This window comes from Myodes glareolus, chromosome 2 (assembly GCF_982192425.1).
Source record: "Myodes glareolus chromosome 2, mMyoGla1.1, whole genome shotgun sequence".
NCBI classification, from domain to species: domain Eukaryota; kingdom Metazoa; phylum Chordata; class Mammalia; order Rodentia; family Cricetidae; genus Myodes; species Myodes glareolus.
The window spans coordinates 125,414,094-125,435,084 of NC_142027.1; the positions used below are offsets into that span (position 1 = coordinate 125,414,094).

The 20,991-nt window shown below is 51.4% G+C and overlaps 1 protein-coding gene across 4 annotated transcripts in view; it reads right to left on the reverse strand.

Annotated features, from left to right (window-relative positions):
* Hvcn1 (hydrogen voltage gated channel 1) overlaps window positions 1–12,288 on the reverse strand; it is a 29,103-nt gene extending 16,815 nt beyond the window's left edge. Inside the window, exons 1-3 of one of the 4 annotated variants that reach the window (XM_048447383.3) lie at window positions 12,211–12,288; window positions 11,725–11,779; window positions 6,559–6,680 (exon numbers count right to left, since the gene is read on the reverse strand). In XM_048447383.3, the coding sequence (XP_048303340.2) occupies window positions 6,559–6,579 (21 nt within the window). In that variant the 5' untranslated portion in view covers window positions 6,580–6,680; window positions 11,725–11,779; window positions 12,211–12,288. Of the gene's footprint in view, window positions 1–6,558; window positions 6,681–11,724; window positions 12,022–12,210 lie in introns of those variants that run through there. The other 3 variants (XM_085679723.2, XM_048447384.3, XM_048447382.3) reach the window with 3 other exon arrangements.
* Between the last annotated feature and the right edge of the window lie 8,703 nt (window positions 12,289–20,991).

The window sequence follows — 20,991 nt, forward strand, 5'->3', positions numbered from 1 at the left end:
CCTCAGCCTCCCTGATAGGTACATCAGGTACATGTCACCATGTACATCAGGTACATGTCACCATGCCCATTTTCAAAAGCATACTGGAAAGCTGACTTTCAAGGCAGCTCTGGGTGAAGGCTCTAACCACTGAGCATGATGGCCTGAGTGTGATCAGCAGACCCTGCATGGGAGGAGGAGAGAACAGAGCTGCCCTCTGACCTCCTCTCATGCACACACACAATAAACAAACAAATGAACACAAATTAGAAAGCCTGACAGTTTACAACTGTACTCCCAGCACATGGGAGGTACCAGCGGGAAGCTCAAGAATCCAAAGTCATCCTGGGCTACATAGTGAATTCAAGGCCAGCCTGGGCTCCTGAGACCCTGTCTAAAAACAAACAAACAAAAAGCTAAAAGCCAGCCAGGCCGAGGTGAAGCACGCCTTTAACCGCAGTACACAGGAGTGTGTGTGTGTGTGTGTGTGTGTGCGCGCGCGCGCGCGCGCGCGCGCGTGCGCATGTGAGCGCAGGTGCTGCAGAGTCCAGAAGAGGGCATCAGATGCCCTGGAGCTGCTGACATGGGTTCTGGGACCTGTGCAGAAACAGAGTGTGCTCTTACCCGCCGAGCCATGGCTCCAGCCCCTGCTTTAATTTTTCAGTGTGAGAATTTCTAACTGCGACAAAAGCGAGGAGTGACAAGTGACAGTGGCATGAGCTCCAGCCAACCAGGAGCTCTGTGGCAGGCGGCCAACGAGAGTGGCACAAGCTCCAGCCAACCAGGAGCTCTGTGGCAGGCGGCCAACGAGAGTGGCACAAGCTCCAGCCAACCAGGAGCTCTGTGGCAGGCGGCCAACGAGAGTGGCATGAGCTCCAGCCAACCAGGAGCTCTGTGGCAGGCGGTCAACGAGGAGAGAAGCCAGGGAGCCCCCACCTCTTACTATGTAGCTCAGGCTGGCGCCAAACTCAAAATCCCCCTGCCTCTGCCTCCTGACCGTTGTGATCACAAAATAGTGTGCCTCCGTATCTAACTACAGAAAAGCTGGTTCTTCAAGCTACCTGAACGAGGGGCAAAATCGAGGTTTGAATATACTGTCTTCTCTCTTTGACAGGGAAACTGAGGCCCTGTCACATGGCGGCCAGCACGTCAGTGGGTCAGCTGTATCCACACTCAGGCAGGCAAGCTCATCCTCATGCATGACCTTTATCCCCTCCCATGCCCCAGAGCCTGTGAACTTCAGCAACTGAATGACTCTTGACCTTTGACCTGTCATCTGTGCCTTCCCAACATCTGCTGCTGTCCTTGCCTAGATTCTGCCTCTCACTTGAAGAATGACCCTGCCCATAGCTTCCTGCTACCACCCTGCATCCATACATGTGCGTGTGCATACACACATACACACCACACAGCACACACACACACATACGCACCACACATAGCACACGCACACACCATACACACACCACACACACACATACACCATATACACCACGCACACCACATACAAATATACCACACACACAACACACACACACACACATGTGGAGGCCAGAGGTCAACCTGAGGTGTCATCTTTAGGCACTGTTCCCTCCCTGCCCCAATAGGCTTTTTCATTGAACTTAGAGTACACAGGCTAGGCCAGCGAGTCCCCTTCGTCCTAACCCTGAGATTACAGCATGTACCAACAATGCCCAACTTTCTGCAAGGATTCTGGGCTGGCACTCAGGTTCTTATGCTCACACAGCAAGCCCCACACCCATCCTTCATTCTTGCATGTGTGTGAGGGCACATGCACATATATGTGAAGGCCCACCCAACATTATTTGTGATGGTTTCTGGGGATTTGAACTCAGAGCTGGCTCCCCAGCTCCACCCCCATCTTCCCACCTGCAGCCTGAGGGCTCCAGAACCTGCTTCCATCTGTACAGAATAGAGAAAGCTTAGGTGGCTGGCAGTTGCTGTCCTCAGAGAGCCTGCCTGCCTTTCTGCCTTCTGGCATCTCAGAACTTTGCTCCCTAAGGGACATGGCATCCTGCCCCTCCCTCCTATAGAAAGCAGTCTCCTTTACCCTGACCTCCTGCTGTCCCTTTAGCCAGGGGAGTCCCCAAGGGATCACCTCTTCATAGGACTGAGCCTTCTGGTGCACACCTGGGATTCTTGAGCTCAGGAGGCTGAGGCAGGGGGATTGAAAATTCAAAACAAGAGCCTGTCTCATAAAACTAAAACCCCTGTGGGTGTGGTCTGGTGTCTAACGGGCTTCTCCGGTCCTGAACACCCTGTCTCCTGTCACAGCTCATTGCTAGAGGAAGCAGCGTGCCCTCTGTAACCCCGGGGAGGAAAGTCTGTTGCGTGTGGCCAGCTTCCTGCGGTCTCAGCCCAATGCCTTCCCCTTGGCTGGCTTCACCTGGGGTTCATGTCTGCTTTCTTGCAGCCTTGCCAGCAAGGCACTGAACACAAGACGGTGTTTGTGACCTTCCCATAGTCCTTTGCTTAAAATGTCTTTGGTTTCCCCTTACTCTAAAAGGTAAAGAACAGCTCCCCTCCCCCTGCAGCTCTGCCCACATACCTGGTCTCAGCTGCCTCTCCCTGCTTAGCCACACTGCCTCCATTCACTCCAGTCAGCCTTTGTACTAGGCAGGTTTGTCTGGCCTAGGGCCTTTGCACACGCGGCTTCCTCGGGCCTGGAATACGCAACCTCTCTCGTGCTGTCATCTAGCTTTTCTCCCCTCTTTTAGGTTCCTTCCAAGTATCCCAGCTCAGGGGTGCTGGCCAGCCTGTCCTTATCACACACTCCTGCACCTCCTCTGTCACCCTCATGCCCAACTGAACACCCCAGGGTGCAGGCTGCACAGGTTCCTACACACACCATACCTTCCACTGGAAGTGTCTCCCCGTGAGCGGCAGCGCGCAGTGAGCCCACCTGCCCCGCCCCCACCCTGGCTCCGTGTGTGTTCTGAGGAATGCCTATTTATAAAATCAGGGAAGTCTGTAAATAGGCGTTGAAGTCTTTCCTTCTCAAGGGTGGGGAGGAAGTTTGAGGTTTGCAAAAACAACCCCTCTGTGGCTGACTGACTCAGGTGTGGGGGACTGGTGACCCAGGTTTGTTGAGAGCCATGCTCAACTCACCTTCACCTGGAAGGTCAGGGACGCGCTTGGAGGCTGTGTGGCACAATGGCTTTCACACAAGAATGGGACGATGGTGCATCCTCCCCAGCCCTAGAACAGCCACTAACTCAGGACCTCAATTCAGAGTTGCCTAGAACCACATGGCTCCAGATTGGCCTCATTTACCGATGCTAAAAACAAAGACAGAGGATAAGAGACTTGCTAAAAGTCACATAGCTAGGAAACACGGAACTGGACTGTAATCCACGGTGCCCGTAGGAGTTGCCCTCACCTCCTATTTCCCACTCAAGATGTAGCCCAGGGCTGCTGAAGCCAATGCTGGTGGGGGCCTGGGACAGAAGTTCTCCAGACAGATAGTCATGCCTCATCCCTGGCACACTCTGACACGCTACCCTAGGTGGATCCCTCTACTGTCCACCTTTCCACTCCACTTCTAAAGGGCTGGCGGCCACCCTGTCCCAACAGGCGGGAAGTGTCCTGCTCTTTCCCTAGAGGACAGACATGATGATGTTCAGGGAATGAGAGACGGATGCAAAGCCTGTGACACCAGCCACGCCACATCGTCCGGTATCACAAGCCGGGCTGCTTCATAAAAGCAGAGGAAGGGCAAATTTCCCATCTAGAAGCTGTGTGCTATCACCTGGTTACTAGTGTGAGAATGATGCTCCAGCCATGGAGTCCACAGAGGGAAGGCCTCAGGCTCCTCCTTGCTGCTCCCTTCTGGAATGAGCCAAGGAACATGGAGGAGACATGCAACGGGAAAGAAGCCACTTTCTCTGTCATCCAGTTTGTGTCTCCAGCTACCTGAGGAAAACCTCAACACAGCTGACAGAGCAGAGGTGACCTCCAGGGACAGTGTGTGTTGCTCCGAAGACACCTCAACCATGAATGTCAAGGACAAGTGCATTGTGCTCACTTAGGGCTGGGACGTGTGTGACCTTGAGCCTCCTGGATTAGCACCTGCTCACCCCCTCAGCCTAAAGAGTGCAACCCACTTTTTTAACATGTAGCCATCAAACACACCTAAGTGCACCTCTCACAAGAAGCTGACACCCGCGGGGTGGTGGTGCTGCACACCTCTAATCCCAGCACTCGGGCGGCAGAGGCAGAGGCAGGTAGATCTCTGTTGAGTTTGAGACCAGCCTGGTTTACAGAATGCGTCCCAGGGAAGCCAAGGCTATTATATGGAGAAAGCCTGTCTCGAGAATACCCCCCCCCCCCAAGAAAAAGAAGCTGAAACCCATGCCTTAAGGCTGTGTCTGTTCTTCTTCCATCTGTCTGTCTGTCTGTCTAAATACTTAATGAACTCACTACCTTTGTCTCAGTCTGGCTTGTCCTGAAATTTTTCTCTATGTCTTGGTCAAGGGTCTGACTTTACCTGAGTGGAGCTTCCAGACAGGGAAGGGAGCTCTCAAAGCTGTGTCCCCACCAGTGCCACTGGCCACTCACAGAGAGGGCCAGCTGCATGTTAGAATGGCCAGGAAACGTTCCTGCCGAGCTGCGGCGGAACCCCAGGGCCTCATGCAGAGCAGATAAGCCTCCATGGCTGAGCCGCACCCCAGGATTACCTGGCACACAACCGTCACACTCAGAGCTCCCAAGCACCTTGTAAGTGCAGCGAGGCTGACAGCCACAGCCAAGCTCAGCACCTCCAGAGGAAGTGAGCCAACGGGGCACCCCACCCCTGGCTCTGTACACCTGGCTGCCAAGTCCTGCAGATGGGCCAGGCACGTGCATTATTTGAACTGTGGAATAAGACCAGAACATGTACCACAACCCTTGCTTGTCCCATCATGGAGTTGGCAGCCTGTGACATAAGTGGCAGTTGTCCCCAGGCATCCTGCTAATGCCACAGACCACTGTTAGGTATAAGTCTCACTGTATTTCTGTGGGCTAATGTTATTGCTCCCATTCCCCAGAATGGGAAACTGAGGAGCAGGGAAAGGAAAAAGGAGAAAGGGATTCTAAGGAAGTATGCCCACGCCCATCTCGGCAGAACTGGTGACCCCAGTCAGGTCTGTGCGGTGTTGCACACTCACCACCACCAAGGCCTGTGTTCTCAAAACCTAGGAGGGCCAGGAGCCAGCAACATGGTTCAGCAGGTAAAGTACCTGCCACCAAGCCTGATGACCAGAGTTTGATCCCCAGGACCCATTTGTTCAAAAGAGAGAATGAACTTCCATAAGTTGTCCTTGGGCAGCCACAAATATACCACGGCACGGTACACATACGAACACACAGACACACTAATATATAAATACATAAGTATAATTTAAAAAAAAGAAAAGTCTAGGCATGCTGGACAAGTTCAAGGCCATAAAGGCAAACTCTTGGCAAAGCATGGTGTACCAGGCCGGCTCAGCCATGGCAGGAGCATGCCGCCTGCCACAAGGGATCCTGGCCAGCCAGTCAACAATGGAGATAGCCCCTCTGTGGTGAGAGTATGCCTCACCCGGCTCCAGTTCCCCAAAGTGTGTCCTAGCTGGGTTCTGCATTCCAGGACCCACTTCCCCTGCTGGCCCACACCCTGGTACAGGCTGGTGACAAGCTTTCAGCACCTCACAATTTATCCCTGCAACTGTCCAGCTTCATTCTGATCCCCAGACCCACCTGGACCCCTATTTTAGTTTCAGCTGTGGCTTCTCCCTCTGGGACACACCTCTGCCTATATCAATGCTCACAGTCACTGGTACACACACGCAAACTGACGGTCACTAGTACAAAAACACACACACAAACCGACGGTCACTAGTACAAACACACACACGCAAACCGACGGTCACTAGTACAAACACACACGTGCAAACCGACGGTCACTAGTACAAAAACACACACGCAAACCGACGGTCACTAGTACAAAAACACACACGCAAACCGAAACGCGAGCTGGGCCGGTGTTGCCACCATCCCCACCATGTCACCAGTCTCCCACTATAACCAAAGACCAAAGACAACCTCATCCCACTCGTTGTAGGGAGCAGATCCCTGCCTTCCATGCTGGGGACCAAGAACCTTCCTGAAGAGCCCAGCAGTTTTGCCAAGCCCATTACTCACTGCAAGTACCCACAGCACCAAGCCTGAGACCGCGCTGTGCTTTCTCGCAGTTGGACGTCAAGGAATCCTGACTTTGCTTCATTGAGTCAGTTCCGGCTGGTCTCCAACTCCTCTAGCCGAGGATGACCTTGAACTCTTGACCCTGACCCTCCTGTTCTAGGATTGTAGGTTTGCCCCACCACACCCAGCCAAGCTCTGACGTCATGGTTCTTAAACTAGAAATCAGAGTTTGCATTGTGGACCGTGTCTCCCCTGCCTCCGGGTCCTGTGAAACCTAGCAGCAGCTTTCCCGTCCTGGCTGCAGGCACGGTGCAACCCTTACACTGGGGGTTCTCTCTGACCTGCAAGAAACTTCCACGGGTGCACCTCTCACAGCAGGAGCCTCCAGACATTTACCTTTTGGTCATGGGAAGCCATTTTCCCTTTTGTCTCAGGATCCAACAATGACAGAACCGGTGTGTCACTCTGCTGTCACCAAGGGTACGTTCTGCAATCTGTCCTCACAGTTTAAACGGCGCCTGAAAATAAGGTCACAAAATGTGTTGGAAGGGTACAATCTGGGAAGACAAACAAAATATTAACGAACAACTGTTTGAGCCTTGGATCCACCCTCAGACATCTGTGAGATGTATACAGTAGTCACCGTGGCTAGTGAATAGAAAAAACCACTGTCCACCAATGGAGGGATGGGTAAAGAGCCACACAACGGAATATTATCTAGCCTTCAAAAAGGAAACACTAACATCTGCTACAGTGTTAACGAGCCCTGAGAACACCATACTAAGGGAAAACAGCGAGATTTAGCACCTTGTATGCTGAGCCTGGCATGGTGGTATATCTGTAATCTGGTACTCAGGAGGCTGAGGCAGGATTATGAGTTCAAGGCTAACCTGGACTGCATAATGAGGTCCTGTCTCAAAAAGGAAAATCAGGCTGGACTTTAATCCCAGCACTCTGGAAGCATAGGCAGGTGAATCTCTATGAGTTCAAGGCCAGCCTGGTCTACAGAGTGAGTTCCACGACAGCCAGGGCTGTTACACAGAGAAACCCTGTTTTGAAAAAAAAGAAAAAAAAATCAGAGGGAGGGGGATGGGGAATGAAGGGAGGGGGAATGAGGGGAGGGGGAGGTAAATGTGAGGAGGGGAGGAGGGGAAAATTTTTAATAATAATAATAAAAAGAAAAAAATCAGAAGATGGTGAGATGGCACAGCAGGTAAAAGTACTTGCCACCATATCTAACGACTCGAGTTCATGGTGGAAGGGAAAGAACAGACTCTCACAGGTTTCCCTCTGGCCTCCACACATGTGCTGTGAGACACACACACACACACACACACACACACATCCACACATGTGCACACACACAAATTTTGAAAAGAAATTCTGAGACAAGCTTGTAACATGTAGCTCTGGCTGGCCTGGAGCTAGCTATGTAGACCAGGCTGGCCTTGAACTCTCAGAGATCTACCTGCCTCTGCCTCCCTAGGACAGAATTAAAGGGGTGCATCCCCCAACAAATAATTTTCTTTTAAGATTTATTTTTAAAGTGTGTGTGTGTGTGTGTGTGTGTAGTGCGGTGTGCAGGATTGTGTATGTGAACGCGAGTGCCCTCACAGGCCAGACAGAAGTTCCCCTGAAGCTGCAGTTTCATGTGATTGTCAGCTGCTCAGCGTAGGTGCTGGGAAACAAACTCAGGTCTTCTGCAAGAATAGCACACATGCTACCCCTAAGCCATCTTTCCAGGTCCTGGCCCACCTTTTAAAGGAAAACTTTGGGCATTGGTAGCTCTTTTCTTTCTCTTTGGTTCTGGAATGACTATGTGTGATTTTTAAGATTATTTTTAACATAGGTGACAGAGACATATAGTAAAACTTTCAACAATAGAGAAAGATACATGCTGGTGAGTCAGTCTCTACCCTGCGCCTCCTTCCCAGAAGTGTCTGCTCTGACCAGCAACTAAGTGGCCTTCTGGGAGTTCACCTTTTTCCCACAAAGGGGGTGTGCATGCTACCCCTTCACTTTCTTCTCACACAAACATGAGTGACATGCTCCTCTCTCAGAACCGTACTTATATCTTTTAGGGTGTAGTATGTAGATTGACAGCCCCCCTGAGCACCCAGGCCTCTTCATCTGGAACCCAGGAGTTTGTCACTTTATGTGTGCACAGCCATTAAATCCAAGATTGTACAAGAGGAGACTGCCCAGGTGACACGCCGTCACCAGAAGGGTCTGTCTTAGCAGCAGAGGTGTGAGAGCCACAGAGAGAGAAGCCCGAAGATGTCGGGTGCTGCCACTATGGAGGGATGCTAATGCATGCTATGTGCACCCTTAAAAACTGGCAAGGACCCTCAGACCCACCCGGAGCCTCTGGAAGGAAGGCTTGGGGGCCTCTCCGTTTGGACCATGGAAATTGCTTTTAGGCTTTTGACCCACAGAACTATGAGATAAGAGATGGGGCTTTTTTAAAAAACCACCAAATGTGTGTGTGTGTGTGTGTGTGTGTGTGTGTGTGTGTAGTCCCTGCTACAAACTGAGAACACTTACAGTTCCTGGGGACCACACTGTGACGGCTCATTCTAGATGGAGGTACTCCACTGTGGGAATGCAGCAAGGCTGCTGGCGGTCACAAGGGGTGTGTCCCACCCCCTTCCAATCCCAGAACCCCAATGGGTAACCCTACACACCTTGCATTGTGTGTGTTTGTACATATTCCCAAATGTGAGCCAGGCCAACACCAGGCATCTTTCTCAGTCTCTCTCCAGGTGACTATTTTGTGATAAGTCCCCTCACGGAATGTGGAGCCAAGCAGTTCAGTGAGACTGACTGCTAATGAGCCTGCATCTCCCTGCCTCTACCTCCCGGAACTGGGATTCTGTACAGCTAGCATCACCAACGGCTTTTTAAGTAAAAACCAGGGTCAAAATCAGGTCTTCATGCTGGCACGCCAGGCACTTTACCAACCGAGCCATCGTCTCAGTGCCCCGTGAGTTATTTTTCTAGCTACAGAAGGAAAATGTCATCAGTTTGAGAAAAATATTCAAAGACTTAACCCTTCCAAAAGCTCCCTCTCCCTTGAGCCTCTCTCTTCTCTTGTGCCCTCCATTCAGTCCAGTGACTGCCAGGGGCCTCAGCAGCTTTGGCCACAGTGGAGTTCAGCTACTACACAGACAGGAGATAACTCACGACTGCAGGTGAAGGGCCAGAGAGATGGCTTACCTGGTAGAGGACCTTGCCACCAAACCTGACAACCTGAGTTTGTCCCACAGAGTGGATGGAGAAAAATCAACGCTGGCAGATTGTTCTCTGACCTCTACATGCGTATACACTGTGCAAACACTCACTCACTCACACACACACACACACACACACACACACACTCTAAATGTAGTTAAACAAAGTTGGGTATGGTGGCACACATCTTTAATCCCAGCACTCAGAAGGCAGAGACAGGAGGATCTCTGTGAGTTCAAGGCCAGGGTGTTCTACAGAGCGGTTTCCAGGACAGCCAGGGCTACACAGAGAAATCCTGTTTTGAAAAACAAAAACAAACCAACAACCTCCCTCCATGTGGGTAAAAGGAGAAGTTAAAGAACTCTTGAGATTCCTTTGTTTTCAAAACAGAACTAACTCACACACAGAAATACGTGGCTTCGCCAGCCAAGGACAGAGGGTTTCTTTTTTTTATTTTATTCACTTATATGTATGAGTGTTCTGGATGTATACCTGCATGACAGAAAAGGGCATCATATCCTATTAGAGATGGTTGTGAGCCACCAAGCGGTTGCTGGGAATTGAACTCAGGACCTCTAGAAGAGCAGGCTGTGCTCTTAACCTCTGAGCCATCTCTCCAGCCCTGACTGAGAAGTTCAAACTCTCATGTCTTCCACAATAAACTAGTCCAAACATAAAAATGATAAAACCCAATGCCTGAGTGGCTATGGAGAAACTTCGCCGTGGCTGGAGAGATGCGACCTAGACAGACATCTAGCAACAGGGACCAGCACCTTCCAAATGGCTATGTCCTAGACTCTGCTTCAGAAACTATCCCACAGGACTTCCTAGCAAACCCATGGGCAGCAGTGTTCTAGCACAGCGGACGGTGTGACCAACCACAAAATCCTGCACAGGAGAAGCTGAAAGCCACATGAGCGGGGAGGAAGGCCACACGAGGGTCTGGGCAGAGATGGAGAAAGCAGGCCATTGAGCAACCAGACTAATGAGTGTGAACCAAGTCTGTGCTCACTGTTTGCAAAGCTACGGAGCCCTGTGTGCTTTTCCTCCCTGCGAGGTGTTGTGCTGGGCCCAGGGAGCACAGAAGGATGGAGTCTGGATACACAAACACCACAAGGGCAGCACAGAGTGCTGAGGCCACACTCCCCGGCCTTCCCGGTGGGCGACAGTAGAAAAGCACAAAATGAGAAGCTCGGCTCTTTCAGGTGGAGGGGCCAGGCTCCTGAGGAAGTGACACAGGGGCTTCCTGGATTTCAAGAAGATTGTGGGGACAAGAGGAGGGTCCTTTGACAGCGAGAACTTAAGAGGACAGAGTGGTGCATGGGTAAGAGATGTGAATTAAGATAAATTACAGGAAGTGGGGGTGGGGTGGGGATCTACCAGGGCTCCTAGCTTGTGAGAATGATGAAGAGCTGGGGGGACAAGAGTTACCGCAGGGACACGATGGCTGGAGGTCTGGACTTGGGCATCATAGCGGCCAGACTCACCATCTGTGTAGGCCAGAACTTGTACTTCGCCTAGATGGAGTGGGAGTTAGGATGGGGCGACGAAGACTCCAGCCACACACTGGGGTGGCTGGGAAAAGAAGTCTGGTGACATAAGCGGTCCACGCTTCCTCCTTGCTAAACCATGGCCAAGGGAGGGCTGTGGGCCAAAGGAAGCTCTGGGATTGGGTAAGTCTCAGCCTAGAGATTTTCAAACCCTGCCTTGACCAGCCTTTCGGCCAGGGGAGTCCTGGATGCAGAAGTTGCTGGCTGCCTTACTCAAGAAACCTCAAGCTGCTGGTGGGTGGTCAGGAAACACTGCAAACCTCGGCGAGTCCCCACCAACCTGAAGCAAAGTGACCAGGATGCAGAAACACTTTCCAAGGGGTAAAGCAAGATGTGGAGGAATACAGCCCCCAGGTGACCCTGTGCTAGATGGGGAGGGGGCTAAGTCTCCCCCAGTTATCTCAGCAGACCTGGGAGGCAGGCGCCACCCAGAATGCCCTGGGAGCAGAAAAGGACAGTAAGACACAGAGAGGCACAGTCCCACTGCTAAGGTGTGTAGAGCCCTGCACTCAGTGGGCATAGGCACTAGGTAAAGGTGTGGAACTTGGAGGGAATGCGGGCTGCTCTCTGTCTTACAGTATACCCTGGCCCCAACCCACCCACCAGGGAGTTCAAATTGTTCCAGAAGGAACTGGGATTCCTCCTGCTAGGATGCACCAGTAGGCTGACTGCTGGGGGTCTCCTTCTGGGACACCAGCACTACCCCACCCCACTCCCTCCTGCTGTCTCCCCGGCTGTGGGGCTCTGGAATGGAAAACAGGGTTTAGGGCTTTACACCCACCTGCTGGCCGTGCTGGCTAAGCTGGCTGTGCCTTCTTCGCTGACTCTCTCTCCACCTGTAGGAGGGGGACTGTTACCTCCTCCACCGGTCACACAATGATGGGTGTGTGTGGTTCCTGGTAACACCCACTAAGAGAGGAGGTGCTTGCGATGCCCCATTCCCCTGGGGGGATAGCGGGGTGGGAAGTTACAGTCCACGAAGTAGCACGGGACCTCAGTCACCCCACGGCGCCCGCCAGGCCTGGCCTGGTTCCCTCAACATCCCCAACCAGGCCCCGGCCAAGACGGACAAAAGTCCAGCCTAGGAACAGACGTGAATCACGAGGATGGAGGGTGGCCAGGGCTTCCTTCCTCCCTCCAGGCCCCCAGGCCGGTCTGCTGCCCTGCAGCAGCCGCGTGCAGGGCAGGACACGCCCCCAGTCCGAGATATGGCTGAGGCTGGACGGAAGAGGAGCGCCCCTGTCTCCCAAAGCCCCATCCTCATTACCTGACTGCAATCTGCTCAGCTCTGTTCTCATTTCAGGCTAGAGACTTAGGCACAGCCCTGCTCTGCAGAGCCCAGGGGGCGGTCCTATGTCCTTGGGGGTGTGGTGTGGCGGGAGTTTCCACAGCTAACTCTAACTTGCTGCAAACTCGGGCCCTAGTGCGTTGAGAGGCTCCAACTTTAGCGGGTCTCCAATGACCAAGGCCCAGGGTATGCACAGGGCTGGGACACTTCTGCAAGGCTCCTAGGTGACTGGGTGCTCCCCTGACTACGTGGGCCTCCCCAAGGACCACCTCCTCCCGCCCTCCTCCAAAGCCTTTAGGCTTCCTGGACGAGATGCATTCCTTAGTTAGCTGGGTTCACGGGGGCAATTGACACAAGAGAAGGTTAAAGAGAAAATTTTTATGTGCCCCAAATTTTTATGGCCCCAAGAAGTCAGACCAGGTTGTAGCTGGGGAAGGAATGACAGCATGGGCTCTCTGGGTTGGGGGCAGGGTAAAATGAGTGGGTTTCTGAGCATGCTCGTTCAAACCCGCTGCGGTCCCAAATAGAAGACTTGCACCAACCTTTTCAGAGCCCCAGCCCTTCAAAGCTACTGAGTGTGAGACTAAACGCCTTCTACAGTTCCAGTGCTTCAAATAGCCAATGTGTCAGTCCAGCCTAATTAAGCGGACCATCTACAACACCTGTTTCAGTTTAAGTAGTGTAGGCTGTGGGCTAGCCTCCCTTCCCCCCTCATCTAGTGAACTACCTCAAAGCTGCGGTCTGACTTCAGCAATAGGTCCTGCTGGGAGTTACAAACAGTACCGACAGGAGGTGCCTTCAGCTCCTAATCCTCAGGCTCTGAGCCCCTGCTGTAGGGGCTGGTTCCTTTTACCTCTCAACGTGACACAATCTAGAACACCCGGGAGAGAGTCTCAGGGAAACTTCCAGATCCGGTTGCCTGTGAGCATGTCTGTAGGGGATTCTTAATTGTTCACTGGTGTGGGAAGGTCCAGCCCACTGTGGGCGGCATCATTCCCTAGGCAGGGCTCCTGCGCTGTAGGAGAGAGGAGAAAGTTAGTGGAGAGCAATGAAGCAAGCAGGATTCACGAGTCGTTCTCTCCCTACTCTAGACTGTGAGCATGAGGCTACTTAAGATCCCGCCTTGATGTCCACACTATAATGGACATTTGTGACAGAAGCAGAGATGAGGCTAGAACACCGTATAAATTAGTAACTGGGTCTTGACCACCTGTGGAGGTTGCTGCTATTAAACACTGTAAAAGATCCAGGTCAAGCCAGGCAATGGTGACACACACCTTTAATTCCAGCACATAGGAAGGAGGCAGAGGCAGGTGGATCTCTGTGAGTTTCAGGACAGCCAGGGCTGTTACACAGAGAAATCCCGTCTCAGAAAACCAAAAGAAAAAAAAAATCCCAGTCAAAGCAGTAAGGCAAGAAACAAGGAAGGTCGAAGATTAGAAAGAGAGGCACTGTCCTCTGATGCCATTGTGATCCCTGCCTGGGACATCCCACAGACACAGCAGACAGACATCTGGTCCTGTTTAGATACTCAGTGACAGTCATAGAATGACTTCAGTCCCCGTAGAACTCTCACTCCTGCAGGGTAGAGAGATGAGGCCACCGTTCGGTTAGAAGGATTTCAAGAAGCCCATGAGCTTAGGTGGGGAAATGGTCTTTATTTCCAGTCATTTGTGGGAAGCAGCCAAGCAGATTCGCCTTTGTGGCACCAGTACCATTATAGCATTTAAAAATCACAACAGAGTCAGGCAGTGGTGGCGCACGCCTTTAATCCCAGTGCTCAGGAAGCAGAGGCAGGAGGCCAGCCTAGACTACAGAGTGGGTTCTAGAACAGCCATGTCTACACAGAGAAACCCTGTTTCAAAAAGCCAACAGCCACAAAAATAAAAATCACAACAGGTAAATATCATAATATAACTTCAAAATCATAGTAGTTAAGAGTATCTATGAGTTGGATTTTCATTCTTTTGTTTGCTTTTGTTTTCTTGTGATAGGATCTATGTAGTCCCAGCTGTCCTGGAACTTACTGTGTAGACCAGGCCAACTTCAAACTCTCAGAGAGCACCTGCCTCTGCCTCCCGAGTGCTGGGCTTTTCGTACTTACAGTTAATATTCACAAAGAACAATAATTCAACCTTGCATTTCAAGGTAACTTTGTGCACAGCAAGAACATTGCTCTGAGAAGAGGCCACAGTTTGCAAAAAGCCATGGAGTTGGGTTAGGCACTGGGCCTTGGGGGCGTGGCTAGGGAGTTAAATAAGCAGGGATCAGGGACGTGGCCAAAGAGAAAGGCTAGTGGACTGGGCATGACAGGGAAGCTGGGGAACTTTGTGATTAGACGTTCCAACCTGTTCTCAAGTAAAGTTGCTGCTCCCCTTTGCCCCCCTTTCACACTTCTTCCCCAACCTGCCTGAGAGTCAGCTACTGTCTCAGTAGCTCTCTGTAATGGTCCTGCCCTCTCTCCTGATGCTCATAGAGCATATCCAGGAAGAAGTGAGCCCCATCCCTGAAGGATGGGTCTACTTGAGCTCTCTTCCCTCTCCCCCAGCGCGAGGAGAAGGCTGCCTCCAAGGGTTCACGTGTCCCCAGTGCTCCTGACCGACCACTGACCACTTCCCTTTGCGGAGCACAAGCTGGTCCTGGCTCTGAGAGAACATGAGAAAATCAAAAGGGAGTGAAATGGACACAGTTTCAGCCTGGGGTGGGAGGGTTTTCCCAGACTTACATCTGTTGCCTGGGCCCACGCCATGTGACTCACCAGCTGTAATAGCCCCATGACACCACATCTGCATGAGGCTCGGGGACCTGTGTGTGATGATGCAGCATGGGAAGGCTGGGAAGGGAGCTCGGTGGTAGAGCACTTGCCGAGCATGTGAAGCTCTGGGTTTGATGTTGGGCACCACCAACGTGTGTTCTCTGATGCTGACTTCAGCTTTGATGCTCAGAATGGTATAGAAGAACAGAAGGGCAGCAGTTGGCGTCAGGTCTGGGTCTCAATCCTGCCTCCATCCTGCCTGTGCTAGCCGGGCAAGCTTTCATTCATTCAACAGAGTCTCCGAGTGTCAACTAAGTGCAGACATTAAAACAGCGGAGGTGGGTGGGTACCACCAGTCTGCACCAAGACTGCCCTGTACAGAGACACAAAAGAGCAAACTAAAAGGAAGGATGAGGGGAGCTCATGGCCAAACATGGCAGCTGGGGGTGGAGGTGAGGACCGTTGAGGAATAGAGGTCAAGAGAGGATTCTCAGGGAGGTGACGTCTAAATGCCACTAGAAATGAAGTGGTACCTACCCTGAGATGAGTCACAACCTTTGCTTTTTGTTTGTTTGCTTGCTTTTTGAGACAGAGTTTCTCTGTGTAACAGCTGTCCTAGCTGTCCTGGAACTGGCTCTGTAGACCAGACTGGACTCGAACTCACAGAGATCCACCTGCCTCTGCCTTTCAAGCGCTGTGATTAAAGGTGCTATCACTGCCCAGCGAGTGACACCCTTTGTAGTAAGGAAACAACACTTGCAAAGTGCCTGAGGTGGGTAAAGGCTGTGTTAACACCAAAGGAGACCCAGGGTTACTGATGGATCAAGAAGTCATGGGTCTTTGAAGCAGGGAGGGACACAGTCTGATTGTGATGTGTGTGTTAAAGCATACAGGACATGAGCCAGGTGTGGTTAGGATCACACTTATGATCCTAACACTGGGGACACTGACATAGGGGGTAAGTTCATGACCGGCTTAGAATACATAGAGATTTCCAGGTCAGCAAGAACTGCCAGCTAAGACCAAAAACATTAAGAGAGCCAGGTGTGGTGGCACGCATCTTTAATCCCAGCACTCGGGAGGCAGAGACAGGCAGATCTTTGTGAGTTTGAGGCCAGCCTAGTCTACATTGTGACACCATTTCTCAAAAACAAAACCAAAAAAATTATAGTGAGAAAGGGCTGGCATGTATGCTAACATTTCAGCCACAATAAAATGTGTAGTTGGGGCAGGTGAGATGGCTTAGTGGGTAAAGGTGCTTGCTGCTAAGCCTGAAAGCCTGAGTTCGAACCCTGGAATGCACACGGTGGAAGGAGAGAGCCGGTTCCTACAAGTTGCCCTCTAATTTATACATATACACGCTGAGGCACGCCCATATACATACACACTCATCACATACACAAATAAATAAATACAAGTATTAAATTCTAAACAAAACATCAACCCTGGCTCTGGTTGCTTGGTGAACGGGGATTACTGGGAGCTAAGATCTTAAGTGCAGGTCAACAATGACCTGTGGGAGATGGGAAGGGATAGGGGAGAGAACTGTTGCATTACAACTGGGGGCTGGCTCTGGGGGCAGAAAGGGCAGTGTACTCAGCTGTGTCATCCGTGAGCATGGGGAGCTGGAGGGTCTGTGAGGGGTTATCCAAGCTATGAAATCCTATGATCTGAAGTCAGGGGGCAAGTGTCAGGCAGGCAGTAGGTTTGATTGATTGTGTATGTGTGTGTCAAATGAAGGCCAGAGTTCAACCTTGGGTGTTGTTCCTTAAGAGTCATCTACAATATTTTGTGAGACAGGGTCTCTCATGAACCTGGAGCTCACCAATTAGGCTAGGTTGACTGACCAATGATGTCTAGGCTTCTGCTGTCTCTGCCTCCCCAGCGCTGAGATCAGAAACATGTACCACCATGCCTGGATTATTTCATATGGCTGCTCGGGATTGAACCCAGGTCCTCCTGTTTTTATGACTAGCATTTTCCAACTGAACTACACTCTAGCTGCTTTTATTACTGTTGTTGAGACATCTCATGTAGCCCAGGTTTGCCTCAGACTTCCTAAGTACCCAAGGATGTCCTTGAATCTTGATCCTCCTGCCTCTACCTCCCAAGTGATGGGATTATAGGCACCACCGCATCCCACCAGTTAGTCGAATCTGGAGCTGGGCTGGGGTGTGTGAGCATCCTTGGTGCACAGCAGGTGCTGCAGACATGAGCTGGGCTGGGAGAGCATTACAGAGACTGAGGCTGGTGGAGAAGGTGAAGGAGAGGCTGGGCACAGAGAGGAGGCCAAGGCAGAGGGGAATTTCCGGACACTCAGGGCTCTGGAAGCTAGGAGGGCCCCTAGAGGGAGTGGAGCCATGTGCCAGGATAGGTTGTGTCCTGAGCCTTCCTGGGGTCTTCCAGACAGGGCATCACATGGGGCAAAGTCTGCCAGCTCTGCCTTGATCCCCCTGCTGGTCACTGGTGGAAATGCTCCTTGGCGCGGCATGGGCTGGTCAGGAGAGAGATGGTTCCCCATGTGGCGGTCAGAGGACAGCTCTCAGGAGTCTCTTCTTCCATACAGGTCCCTGGGGACCACACTCGGGGCGTCAGGCTCATCGTCACCCAGGTTGGTGGTCAGCTCCTTTCCCCACTGAGCCATCTCACTGGTCCATCCTCCTCCCACCACCTCCTGAATGCTGATACTACAGGGGTGAACTAGTTTATTCAGTGCTGGAAATCAAACCCAGGGCCCCATGCATGCTAGGCAAGTACTCTCCCAGCTGAGCTCCATCCCCAGCCCCATGGGCTCTGACAGTCTGTTCGCCATAGAGGTTTCACTTTCTTGAGTAGGATCCTAATGCATAAGAAACTCAAAGGAAGAGAATCACAGAGCAGTGGGAAATAACCCCAGCAAAACATCCTTCATAGGACCTGCTGGGGGCGACTTCACATTCAGCACAAAGTTAAGGAGAATTTGTACTTGAAGCAGGGACCTGGATCAAAGTAGGAGTGTGAGGTACATCCACAGCCACCTGGGCTCCAGCCTCTCAGGGGCTGAAAGTCTGACTCCAGACCTCACCACACATAGCAGACACTGGGAGATGACTCAGAACAGAGCCCTCTGGATTAAAATAATGGACATAGCTTGGTGTCATGGCACACACCTTTAATCCCAGCACTTGGGAGGCAGAGATAGGCAGATCTCTGTGAGCTCGAGGCTAACCTGGTCTACAGAGTGAGTTCTGGGACAGGCTTCAAAGCTACAGAGAAACCCTGTCTCAAAAAAGCAAATAAAAACAAATAAATGCATGGAACAATGGAATGAGAGACGAAGAACCTGTTTCTAGCCAGACCTGTCACCCAGATCAGTGGGAGGTAAAGGCGGGAGGATCACAAGTTCAAGGTTAGCCTGGGAAACTTAGTGTGACCCTGTTGCAAGAAGCAAAAGGAAAGCTGAGGCTGTCACTTAGTGGTTCCAAGCCCAGTACTAGCCCCCAAAGGCCATGGTATTAAAGACTTGATTTTATTTTCTGTGTTTTGTCTGCATACATTATCTGTGTACCATGTGTGTGCAGTGCCCATGGAGGCCAGCAGATCTCTAGAACTGAAGTTACAGATGGTTGTGAGCTGCCATGTTGGTGGTAGGAATCGAACTTGGGTCCTCTGGAAGAGCAGACAGTGTTCTTAGGCACTGAGTCATCATTTCAGCCACCCCAAACCCATGTTTTTGCTTGTTTGTTTGTTTTTAAAAGTCACAACTGATATGACAGATTCATGGGCCAATACCAAAACATGGGAGGAAGGTAAACACACACAGGCTCTGAGCTTGCAGTCTTTGGAACTTTCTGCTTCAGATTCTCCTATGGTGTCAGGACGAGACAGGGAACTCAGGAGTGACTGAAGATGGGACATTTATTGGGAAGCTGCTGTGTTTGTTTGTAAGCCCCAAAGTATGACGTTGCCGAATGCTGTAGACACCTCGCTTGGCTGGTCATGTTACAGTAGTCCTGGAACATGGTTGAGGATATGGACAAGGGAGCTGGTAAGATAGCTCAGCCAAGCCTGTGGGCTCGTGCCCACACAGTGGAGGAGAGAGCAGACTCCTGCCGTTGTTCTCTGTCCTCCACATGCGTGCTGTGGAGTGTGCACACACAAATTAAAACTTAAACAATGTCTGGGCAACCGCTACAAAGAGTCAGAAAGAATGTAATACCAAGCCGGGCAGTGATGATGCATGCCTTTAATTCCAGTACTTGGGAGACAGGCGGGTCTCTGTGAGTTCGAGGCCAGCCTGGTTTACAAGAGCTAGTTTCAGGACAAGTTCCAAAAGCTGCAGAGAAACCCTGTCTCGAAAAACAAACAACAACAACAAGGAATGTAACACCAAGAGTGAAGAGAATGATGGAGAAAGGAACTGCTCTCCCACTTAACAGCCTCAGAGGGGAGTCGGACTCCTCACACCCCACAGTGCTGCAGAGGAATCTGGCCACAGGTGAAGGGGGGCTGGGAGCTGAGGGAAGTGCCTCACATGTCTTTGGTAAACTTGTGAGAGGAAGTCCCAAGTGCCCTGAGTGTCCGCCACATTCGCTGTCTCTCAGGAGCTAGCTGGCTGTAGACCACATGTGATTAAAAAAACCCAACCAACCAACCAACCAAACAAAACAAAACAAAAAACTGGAACAACAGAAAGATGTGGTGTCCATGTTGAGTGGTTCCCAACTACCTATAAACCCCAGCTCCAAACGACCCAACGCCCCTGGCCTCTGCGGCACCTGCACTCAGGTGCCCACACAAACCTGAGACAGACAGACAGCAGCAGACCTTAAACCCACCCAAGTCAGGCTCCCAGCTACACCCACTCACTCCAGACCACGGAGCCTGCATCTTATCAGACTGCGCAGTCGCGAATCCCTCCACCTGGGAGATGGATGGAGTCCACAGCCTGTCAACTTCAGGTCTCTGTCTCCAGTGTTGGCACCAGAAGGAAGCTATGTGGTTGTGTGAGGGGAAGATTAAGGAGCTGCATGCTTAGTAGGAAGAGATTTGGGGTTCAGATTCAGTATCTGACTCCCCCAAAGTCCCAAGGAGCTGATGGCTAAATTCAGCAGATGGGAATTCACTGCCAAGGCCCCGAGGAGTCCCTCTAGCCCACCCACTTTCCCTGCTACATGTACATAGTAACAGGAATGGCTGGAAAGGGCAAGTCGCCAGGCTGTCCAACATAATGACAGGTTTACTTCATCATCAGCCCTGAACAACTGGTGTGTGGGTTGGTCCTCACTGGGGACACAGTATCTGCCACTGTGCTAATTGGGAGGCTGGAAGAGAAAAGTAGGAAATGTTTTTAAGTGGCACCTTGAATTGCTTCCCAATTACATCTTGGCCAAGTGAGTATTAGAATTAGCACCTGTCCCAGGAGCCATGTCACACGCCTTCACACTTGGATGGAAGGAAGCGGTTAGAGACAGGAGGATCCATGTCCAATGAAAGCCTGATCTGTATGGCGATCTCCAGGCTAGCCAGGGGTACACAGGTGGACTGTCTCAAGGTGGGGGTGGTGGCTCAGGGGGTGGACGGCTTGCTCTGCAAGCCTGAGGACTTGAATTTGGCTCCTAAGGACCAATATAAAGATGGATGCATAGTATGCAGTAATGAACAGGAGACCAGCATGGATTACCCTCTGACCTCCACATGCCACCTGTGCACCCACCTTTCTCTCTGTCACACACACATACACACAATGAGGTCCTAAATAAGGCAGGGAGCTGGTTTTGGGTAATAGGGTAAATCTTAGCTTTTAGTTACCCCCAAAAACCTGTGCTACAGGTGGGTTAACATAAATTTTTTGTACAGGTATTTTGTCTATATGTGTGCCTGGTGCTTGTGGAGGTCAGAAGAGGGTGTTGAATGACTTGGAATTGGAGTCACAGCTGTGAGTAGCTGATACCTTTAACTGCTGAGCCACCTCTCCAGGCCCATGTAAGATCTCAATCAGCTCAAGATAAGCTTTTGAGTTTATC